Below are 10991 nucleotides of genomic sequence, written 5' to 3' on the forward strand. Positions count from 1 at the left end.
CAGATTTCAGCACAGATGTGGCCATAACATTTGTCAACAACATTTCATATAGTCCTTATAGTAACTTTCCTGGTAAAATACTTGAGAGACAAAATAACTCTCAAAATGGTTGTTTGTGTGTATAGGCCAGGCTATCTAAAGTAATGTGTTTGCCGGTATCTACAAGTTCGCATCGTTTTTGATGTTGAGCCAACTACACTAACAGAAATGTGAATCTGTGCATCTGTGTAGTAGGAGGGTAATATGGTTTGCTGTTCATCTAGGGAACAATTTTCTGGGGAGATATTCCAAAACAGAAGGCCTTTCAAAGTGACCAAACTAGAGAAACACTGCCATGCTGAGGACATACTGAGTCATCACATGTAAACCAGTTGAGAAGCAGGGAGGGACTTTACAGTACATACAGCATTTGACATTCATATCTAAACAAATGACAAATTAACAGTAGCATTAAATATAAGTATAAGTAAATAAGCACATTTCTCATTACCTCTGCCAGGGAGGTTATGTTTTTTTTATCAGGGTTTGTTTGTCTCTCTGTCTGTTAGCAAGATAACTCAAAAAGTTAAGGATGGATTTTGATGAAATTTTCAGGAAAGGTCTGAAATGACCCAAGGAATATGACAATAAATTGTGGGAGTGATCCGGATCACCGTCTGGATCCAGAGGAGCTTTTCTATATTTTTGTATAATGTATTTTTAGCAAAATGGCTACTCAAAGGCTTAATGCAAGAATGCACACATTCAAAGGTTTCACAGGACAAGATAAAGACCAGTCCAAGAGATGGTTCTCCTATAACATGTTGCATTCAAAGTAACACATCTGAAGGCTAAATGTGAAAACATTTGGGGACAATTTTGTATATGTGAAAACATATTTAGGTGGATATTTAAGTCTTATGTAATGAAAGAACTAAAGAGTTCAACAGAGTTGTACATGTTCTTAAGGCTCTGGTTGACCTCTTTGGCCTCACGTACCTTAGTGATACCATAACAAAATCTCCCACCAAACATGTAGTACAGTACATCCATGCTTCCATGAGCATAGCCTCTCTTGGCTAGATGCCCTTCATGCCTCATCATCACTGTATCAAAAACAGTGTTCAGTTACCCCTACTTTGACATTAGCTTTACTCCTCTGCAGACCCACCAGTGTGCTGTAATTCACTGTAAACCTGAAGATCCATTCTCTCATTTATATGTCAGTGGGTGTGCAAGAGCTGAGCCAAGTCATGTACAGTACATAGTCCAAATCATGAAGCTGTTCCCAGAGTGACAGGGTTTTTAACCAGCCGTAACTGATGCAATTATCCAGTCCATTGCGACCAAGAAATTAAACGCAGACTGTATCCCAGTCTCACACTGGTCTTAACAGGAAATGTATCCAAAAGATGCTCTGCATTGATATCTCTGCAGGTCACCTCCTTTCCATCTTCCACAGAGGGGTATGAATTCTTTCTAAAGACCGTAATGCCGTGTAATGCTGAAAATGTCTTGCCCTTGCTATCATAAACCTGTTTCGAATCAATTATGTTAATGTACAGTGAGAGTTCAACTGTAACAAACTAATCTGCAACTACAGATGCATTCTAACCTTTGGTAGCCCCAGCTGTTGTCATAATATTTCTGTTTTATACGGGATATTCATGCTAACCTGGGCACAGAGCGTGAAAGAACTTGTCTGAATAAATGTCTATTGTGGAGTCTGCTGAATAGATGTAACAGTCAAATTGGGAGATGCCATGTTCGCTCAATTCTTTATGCTTTGTATTACCTCAGTGGCCTGAACTCAGGTTTTATTATTTCATGAACAACTATAATGTGGTAGTCACACTTTCTGTTCTCAGTTCACTGCCCTGAAGATATATAGCCTACAACAAACCTTTTTTCTAAACATTTTACTCATATTAAAAACAATCTGTACCTGTAAAAATGAATATCAAAATACCCACAGGCTATGATGAAAGGGAAGACCCTTCTCAAACAGATTTACTGGAATAACAATACAAGTGATGTGATCATTGTCAGAAAACAAACCCATTTTTTTTAGCCATAAAGGGGCCAGTGCAAGCCCCAGAGTGGAAACATGCACTCTGCTGTTACAAGGGGGCAAACCGGTTCAGCTATCCTTGATTGACATGAATGAACAGTGTTTTTCAAGTTTTATGTTCACTGCAAGGCAAATAAAAAGCATTTCAGTTCCTCCCTGATTGTAGGTTAAGTCACAATTATCGGAGTTTCAAGTATCCTGGACAAATATACATGTATATGTAGAACAATATGTTGCGGCAATGTAAATGAAATATAAAATATCAGAAGTGTTAATGTATTAGTAAAAGTAAGTAATACAAAAAGATTAAAAAAAGAAATAGGGATCTATTTGGAATGGGGTAATTTCATGCTGAAAGGCCTTTGATAGTGCTATTGCACCCCCTAGCCTAAAAAAAGAGAACTGCACTATTCAGAGGTATTTGTAGGAGTTAATGTCGTTTCAAGCATTTTTGTCGACTGTGCAACTTCCCCTGGAGTCGCAATGTATTTATATTACTCTGCCGTTGTAAATAGCCTCTCATGGCTTGGTCCCCCTGTACACAATGAAAACGCGTTTGGTGTGGAGGCGAAAAAGTAACAACCTATCTTCAAAGAGCTTTATCTACTGACAAGGTAATGTTTTACAATTCTCACGAGATGTATTCAGGTCCAATATTCTTGAAGTTGCAAGACTGGTTCTCTCATTAGCGACTCGTTATGGCTATGCTGTATGGCTTTGCTAGGTAAACGATCTTACCTAGTGTACCTTCAAAATTAGACATAGATGAGAGAATGAAATACGCAACTAGGCTATAACAAAATGGGCTCTAATAGCTCTGAAAAAAAAAACAAAAACAATAAATAATTCTAAAAACAAAATGACATTTCCTGCTGTGATTGCGCACATGCGCAGGATATGGATCTTCTCTCCATCATTCTCTATGGCTCGTAATGGTAAAACCCTCGGATGACCATGTCTCTGAAGAAGGGAAACCAGTCCTTGAAGAGGCTGGAGTAGTAGGCGTACCAAGGATAGAAGATCTCCGGCTGCCGGGTCACTCCAGCTGTGATGATCTGCCAGGCTGCGTCACTCGCCGGATACGCCGTCATGTTGGTATACCCTCTAGAAACACACACCAAATAAATCATTTTTAAAAAAGCAGCAAATGGCTATGGATGTTTCAAGATCAGTTCGCCTTGTACTGAATCAATTAATGAATTTTCTTACAGAGTTATGATTTGTATGTTTATGGTTTTTGTTCAACATATCATTGATATGTTGATATTTAATAATGATACTATTACTAATATTGTTATTATCACTATTATCATTAGGCCTAATTGTAGGCTTTTCAACTATATATTTCAACTAATGTAAATCGCTGTGGACAAGTGATTGAACAAGTGTCTCCCAAATACCATAAACATGAACAAAATAATAACCTGAGGATGTCTGGTAACTTTGAAACAGCCAACCTGACTTTCTCCATAGCCGAATCTGTGTCAATCAGCCCCAGAATGCAGATGCTGACAGTCACATTGCTCTTCTTCATAGCCAGTTCATGCTGCATTGTTCCGAAGAAACCATTCAAGGCAAACTTGGTCGCAGTGTAGGGACCAACAAATGGTGTGCACATCTTACCTGTAAAACCATAGCTGTCGTAATGAGCCATGTTTAGGTATTTTCCAACATTGAAAGACGACACCTAAAATCTCTTCAGTGTAACTAAACATTGATATAATGTGATACAGATAAGATACAGTAGCTGCTGAGTTAGGGACCGGACTCATATGCCATTTGTATCCCAGAATAAGTTAATCAAAGTTAATAGGTCAAAATCACCCCGAAGCATCACTATTTTTCCACGGTTAACTAAGAAGATATCTATTGGGTGTTATTGCAGACATATATAATAAAGTCCAATTTCATGCAATACATGGTGAAGAGTGATGCATTAATACTGTGTTTGACTCACCAAGCACAGAGGAGACTACTATTATCGATCCTTTACTTTGCTCAAGAGTTGGGATGGCTTTCCATGCCATCTGCAGGTAGCTTAAGAAATTTACCTTTCAGAGAGAAACCGCATTAGCATTTCAGCATTGCCCCTCATTAAAACATATTCATCATCCAATCTGTAGTGGCTAATTCCCACTAAGAAGGGTAACTGATTGACAAAACCTACCTAGCGATCTACACTAATATATTAACCTTAACTGGTCACAACCAACTTGGACCTATACACACATGTTAAACACCAATAATGTAAACAGAAATAATATACCTGCATTAACCACCTAGTATGCTCAACATCTCCATCCCACATGGCAAAGGGACTGGGTCCGATGTGATTCAGCACTAGGTAGTCCAATCCTCCAAGCTGCTCTACTGCAAACCTTACAACTCTCTCTGGGTCGGACGCCTCTGACATATCCGCTGGGATGTACATAGCTTTCTGAGCCCCCATACTCATGCATTTTTGTACCACCTGATACATGAAACAAAATGAATCAAAATAAGCAAGAAACTTTTTTTATTTTTTTATCACAAAACAATCCAGCTTTAACCCCACTTACCTGCTCCAGAACATTGCCTCTCCTTGCGGTGATAACAATCTGTGCACCTGCTTTGGCAAGGTGGTAAGCAACCTGCTCTCCAATGCCAGTGCTGGCACCAGTCACCAAGACCCGGGCCCCCTTTAAGGACTCTAAGACAGGTCAAAGGTCAGATATGCTGTTGAACAAGCTCTCATCCTTTAAAACATGCTACATCCCCATTCCTGTAATGTTCAGGCACTCTCCAACATAAACATGTTTTACTTGTTAGACTAAGTTGTCTTTGACTATATCAATAGTGGTCAGGTATCATTATGACAATAAAAGTGGATTATGCAAGAAAATGATTTACTAGATATGCCTTAAGCTCAGGGCTTTCGTGTTAATGAATAAGCCTATTGTGTTCACAGATCAGACCAGTCATAACTGGGTCAAATTAATTTGACATGTCTTCCCTTGTGAGCATCAACTGAGATGTCCTCACATGTGATCATCAAGTGGACCGTTTGTGTCCCTAAGGATGCTGACATCCAAATAGGCCTTCATGTTAAAGAAAAAGCGAGAGGTAAAAATCATACAATAGCCTACATATGGTGATCTACATATGGTGATGATATGGTATGAATTATATGATCATATGAATCTAGTTATCAATATAGAATCAAACTATTGGAAACGACAGTTGAAAGCAAACATTTAGCCTAAAAATAAAAATAAAGAATACATGGATAAAGGTCTGTCATAGGATAGACTAGGCAATTATTCCACTTCCCAAGAATGCAGGAAAATATGACAGTAGGCCTACTGGTAAGCTACTGTACGCATCACATAACAATAAAGTGCTAACTGAGTGGACTACATTGCTCATTATGACCGTTATAACGCCGCCAAACAATCTTTACGCAATTTCTGGGATCCAAATGTTCACAACAACGCTTGAACAGGCCTCTCACGCATTTTCAAGTAATTAATGCAAACAGCTTCACACACGACATGAATAAAGCAACACACGAACCTCCAAGCAATTGTCTCCGCCCTGCATGGTTAAAATCGCATGACACGAAACTCGACTCGATTAGCTTTCAACAACAGCTCTGCGTGATAGCCTGTACCAGAAGCGCCAGTTCCCGTCCGCAGCACCTGTCACCTCAACGGCATAGGCACGATACACGAGCTGCAAGAACTTCGAAGTCGATTCGAGTTATTAGAAAAATATTGTACCCAACTTACCAGCATTGAAGGTTGGTCCTCTCATGTACAGTGCAAGAAGAGCTGCAGTTATACTTCCCAATGCAAAAAGTTTTAAAGAACGCCTCATTTCCGAATTTCAGAAGAGTCGCAGCTAACCACTTGGATTTCGAGGAGGGGAAAACAAATTAAGGATAGCTTATTGGAAAAGACAGAACTGCTAGTGTTACTCTTTAGGTCTAGTGTTACTCTTAACGTCTATCTTTAAGCAGGCTACAGTATATTGTCAATTACGCAACATCAGCACAGACAGGGTTAACGTTCATGAAGCCAAGTAGGAATCTGACGGGCATGCCTGAGCCTGAAGAACAACCTACTGTTGCAGATTAGGCTTATCATGCGTTACATTTTAAAACAGGCGGAGTCTAATGAGTGACAATTTTCGGAATTCTAAAAACGTCTGACTGATTTGCAGCCAACTCTGTTGGACTTTTTTTTTTTTTTGGCATTAGGCCATTTTTTTTTATCAAATAGGCTACAGATAAGCAGTCGATCCAATTCTGAAGTAACTGAAAAGTTCTGTTAACCCATACAAAGGCAAACAAAGGCATGATAAATAGGCCTACTCAAAATGATTAACCTATTGGGAAATAGGCCCAGCCATTTCCAATCTACAAGTGTAAAGATATTTCTATTTCTGATGACAATATTACATCACATCGTGATTACATTATACTGCCTTGATGTAATGAAATGGCTATCAAAATGCATCAACACACAATAGGCTCTATATAGCCTACTATAGAATTGTCACACTTAGGCTATGCCTATAGTATAAGCATATGTTCTATAGTAGGCCTACATACATGCATCTTTTTTTTCTTTTGTTTACTCATAGTTATTTATTCATGTATGTGTATATGCATTTATCTCTTTATATCATTATTATTTATTTAGGAATTACGTTTCATACAGGACATAAGTGACTTCAAATCGGGACCTGAAAAAGACAAAAACAAAATAGTATCCCTCTCTTTGCCATACCCTGAGAATTGATATAATTGCTGGGTGATGTTGACATTATCTTTTTCTGATTAACGACCTAATAGAATCCCTGAGAATTGTCACAATATACAGAGATCAACTAGCCTTATTCTAGATATGTTGACCTACAACATAGGCCTATAATTATGCTCAGTCAAAAAGGTCTGACATTGATGCAACAGAGGAATAACAGTGTGATTGTGGGAGGCCTTTAAACTCAGATTATTATGACCGCGGCACAAGCGAAGCAGCGGCAATATAGATTTAGTGAGTTTTTCTTCCGGAATTTTCCGAAAACTCGGTGGCACGGATGACACAGAACCATTGATTTTCGTTTTGATCCCTGCCGCACCGGGTAGGTTATGTTTTGTATTTTGGTCTCAAGGGCCCATCTCAACCCATCCCATAACAACTCATTTGCCTATAGTAGCGCTATTTCTACCTAGTTAAAAATGGAAAAGTGCATGATGAAAATAGCAAATTTTTGCATCATCAAATGCAAATTTGATAGGCTATGTAACATCATCGACAGCCTCTGAATGCATGCTGAGTTTCGTGGAATTCTGTTCATGGGGGGCCATAAGACACACACACACACACATCCACGCATGCAGGCGCGCACACACACACACGCACGCACGCATGCACACACACACACACACACACACACACACACACACACACACACACACACACACACACTCTCTCTCTCTCTCTCTCTCTCTCAAACACACACACACACACACACACATCCACGCATGCAGGCGCCCACACACACACACGCACGCACGCATGCACACACACACACACACACACACACACACTCTCTCTCTCTCTCTCTCTCTCTCTCTCTCTCTCAAACACACGCACACACACACACACACACACACACACACACACACAAACACAAATGTACACAGTCAATGCAAGAATAGGCCTACTACAGGATGGAGTAGGTCAGTAGGAGATGTACAGATTGGCAAGAGTGATTTCTTTTTGCGGAGATAGGCCTTTAGGACTGGGCGGTCTTCATATTTTGTGCTGCGAAGGCCTACATCTAGTTTTAACTATTGTGCATAGGATTCACATATAATAAACAGAATATACAAAGTTATAGATATTATATAAGTGACTAAATATGTAGTGGCAGCAAGATTATCAGACTGACAGGCCTATTTGATTTGACGGGAAAGTGTCTACTTAGGCTACTACGTTTTGACGAATCTGCCGAAGTTGTTGTTCAGATAGCTGTCAAACCTCACAGTGACTTCACTACTCTGCTCCTGTGGATTCATGTCCTTGTCAGTGAATGGGGCTGGTTGAAACTGGTCCGGTGATTTCGTAGCTGTTTTTGCTGTATTTATCAGAATTGGTGACTAGTTTAGTTTACTTTTGTCGGACAATGGCTGCCAGAATTTTGCCTGTTGTCAAGTAAGTGTACACGATTAGTCTTTTTTGTGTGTAGGCAACGTTAACTTTAGCTAGCTAACGCTAACGTTAGTTAGCAAGCTGTCAAGGTGTTTCTCGATAACCTAGTGATAACTCTTTATGTTCATCGTAAAAAATATTTTAACACCCAAATGCATTCAGTTCATTCATTTATGTTTTGAAGCAAAGCCTTCGTAGATAAACTCGCATGTTGTAGGCTCCTTAGCTTCGCTAACGCTACTCAAGCTAATATTACTGGCCTAACATAGACCATAGAGAAAGCTTGCGATATGTTAGCAAGCCATCCAGCCAGATAGCGTAGTTCACAGATAACGGTGTATATAGTCGCTGCTCAAGATTGCAGCCAGTCACAATACGCACACACCGTGAATATTGCCTAAAATAGGCAGTGCAGCTAGGTATAGATGTTATCCAAAGTGAATAAGGGTGTGGTTGAAATGGCATAGGTTAGTTATCACACAATGTACTGTTGAATAGAAGCACTGAAGCAAAGCAGCCTACATCTGTGCTGGTGTTGTAATTTTTGTAGACACATACTAAAATGACCTAACAGTAGCGGTATAGCATCATAAACTAATGATACTGTCTACCAATGTTGCTGCCTTGCGAAAAATAACTATATCCATGTACGACACAGGCTTGCTACAAAGGTGACCATTGCTGGTGGAGCTATCTATGTTGCCTATGATTCTGGCCTGCTGGGGGGTAGTGAGGAGGGTTCAGTCGTCCTCGCTAAGGCCAAAGCTGCCATCCCTCCTGCAGTGGACGAATGGATGAAGTACTTTGGACTTCAGGTAAAAAGGCGCAGGCCTATGGTTTACAAGATGTTTTAGTAGGTATGGGAGAAAGGGGACCGAATTGGCTAGCCAGGGTGTCCTTCACCCACCCATCAACAGCCAACCGATAAAGGATAGCACTCCAGTCTGGGCAGGGCATACAATCCAATGGCAGTTGCATATTTTGATGAGAATGCACCCTGAACCAGTTGAGCCACAAAAATAGGCACAAGAAACTATTTACATGGTTATTACATAGCTCATCCATCTAATGACTTCATGTTTATTCATTTAATTAAGTTCTCAGCTACTTACTGACAGATTATAAGGATGAGATGATGAAAACATGAAGTGTACGAATGCAAGTCAAGTCAATTTACTTGACAAAATATATTTAATATAAATATAATATCACACAGAATGGGTGTTTATCTGATTATATGCCTTTTTTGTTTCAAGAATCACTCAGAAATGGAGATCTAAGCATGGAACACATTGTGATCATCTAGACATCACTACACTAATTGGTGTCTGAAGTGGCTTTTGGTGTCTGAGCTTTGATGATCAGTACTTGCAGCAGTGCTGCATATGTTAACACATCTTTTCAGGGGGTCATAAAATCAGTAAACCAATTATTTACTCCTGGACAAAACTTTTTACATTCAGGGCTGTGCATGAACTATCAAATATCCATTCCACATTCCAGAATATTCCTCTCTGTCTATCAAGACTTTTGAAATGTGGGTGGTTTGCTGAATGCATACAAAAGTGTTAATTTGTAGAGCGAGATGGTATTCATTCACAGTAAATTCTCACCTTCCTACCTTCCTAATAGGTTTCCCATATACTGGTATCCACCCAAAGTGATTTCATTTTGTGGATGTGTTGTATTTCCCTGCTTTTGTACCACACTAACCAGCTTCGTCTCTCTCTCTTGGGTACAGTTGCCTACACCACCTAAAATAGAGTTCTCTCCACTTCAAGCCTGGAACTCAGGTGAGTGTTGCCCACACTTGGTCATGCCTTCAGTCTACATGCCATTCTGTGAATTGTGTGATTTTCAAATCTCGTCCCTCTTTGTCTGTAGGAGTACAGAAGTCTATCCATGCACTCTCCGTCGCTCCAACCAGAGCAACCGAATATACCGGCCAAGGCGTGCAGTACCTGAAAGATCTCACCAAGTGAAGACTGTATTTTCCCTTTGACACTCAGTTACCCGATCAGGTTCTTTTTGGTCTCAAGCTTATTGGGTTATATTACCATTCACAAAACCCCGCCCCCCTTTCACTCAATACAGTGTACAAGTGACTTATTTATAGTTTAATTCATTGGATACCTCTCCACTGGGATTAGATGAATGCAAAATCCTCTATAGTATTTGTAACATTTTTGCTCACTTTGCCTAGGGGGGAAATTGAAGAAAAACACAAAAATGCTTAAGAGCATTAAGTTTATGAGACGGTCATTTATTTAAATCCACATGTTTGTTGTGAATTCTGTCTTCACAGTTTTGTTTATCAGGGAATGTTCAGTGGTACAGTATATGTTTGCTGTATTCTAACTCGGACTTGGTTATATCTCCCAACCAAAACACATCTTTTTTACAGCAAATACAACTCTATTTTGTAAATAACCAGCTAGCTCTTATTTTCATGATTAATAAACTTTATCATGTCACACGGTGTAACATTAGTTGTTCTTTAAACACCGGAAAGCAACGTCTGCGGAAGAGAATGAGAACGAAGAGATATTCAGTAGTCAGTTGTCAGATAGATGTTAACAAGATAGCGGCAATGCTACAAAATCAATAAAGAACATTTATCACAATTATTCATTTAAAGGCCTTTTTTTTTACCTTAACATAATTTACTAAACAATGTAATGCCACATAATATCTTCATGGCATTTCTGCCACACTGTGAGCAGGTCTTATTGCTTGTAGTTTGG

General features: G+C 39.5%; 2 protein-coding genes across 3 annotated transcripts; one reads left to right on the forward strand and one right to left on the reverse strand.

Annotated features, from left to right (window-relative positions):
* Positions 1–1956: 1956 nt before the first annotated feature.
* hsd11b1la (hydroxysteroid (11-beta) dehydrogenase 1-like a) lies at positions 1957–6157 on the reverse strand. 2 transcript variants are annotated; one of them, XM_062555829.1, is made up of 6 exons: positions 5818–6157; positions 4609–4739; positions 4317–4520; positions 4008–4101; positions 3508–3673; positions 1957–3154 (listed from the first exon to the last, which is right to left on the reverse strand). In XM_062555829.1, the coding sequence occupies exons 1-6, from the start codon at positions 5903–5905 to the stop codon at positions 2971–2973; spliced, it is 867 nt and encodes a 288-aa protein (XP_062411813.1). In that variant the 5' UTR covers positions 5906–6157; the 3' UTR covers positions 1957–2970. The 2 variants fall into 2 exon arrangements, with proteins under 2 accessions (XP_062411813.1, XP_062411812.1); XM_062555828.1 differs by having other exon boundaries at positions 3475–3673.
* A 1932-nt stretch (positions 6158–8089) lies between these two features.
* Positions 8090–10721, forward strand: micos13 (mitochondrial contact site and cristae organizing system subunit 13). Its single transcript, XM_062555831.1, has 4 exons — positions 8090–8250; positions 8906–9062; positions 9989–10040; positions 10132–10721. The coding sequence occupies exons 1-4, from the start codon at positions 8222–8224 to the stop codon at positions 10227–10229; spliced, it is 336 nt and encodes a 111-aa protein (XP_062411815.1). The 5' UTR covers positions 8090–8221; the 3' UTR covers positions 10230–10721.
* The last annotated feature ends 270 nt before the right edge of the window (positions 10722–10991 follow it).

Source organism: Sardina pilchardus, chromosome 15 (genome assembly GCF_963854185.1).
Source record: "Sardina pilchardus chromosome 15, fSarPil1.1, whole genome shotgun sequence".
NCBI classification, from domain to species: domain Eukaryota; kingdom Metazoa; phylum Chordata; class Actinopteri; order Clupeiformes; family Clupeidae; genus Sardina; species Sardina pilchardus.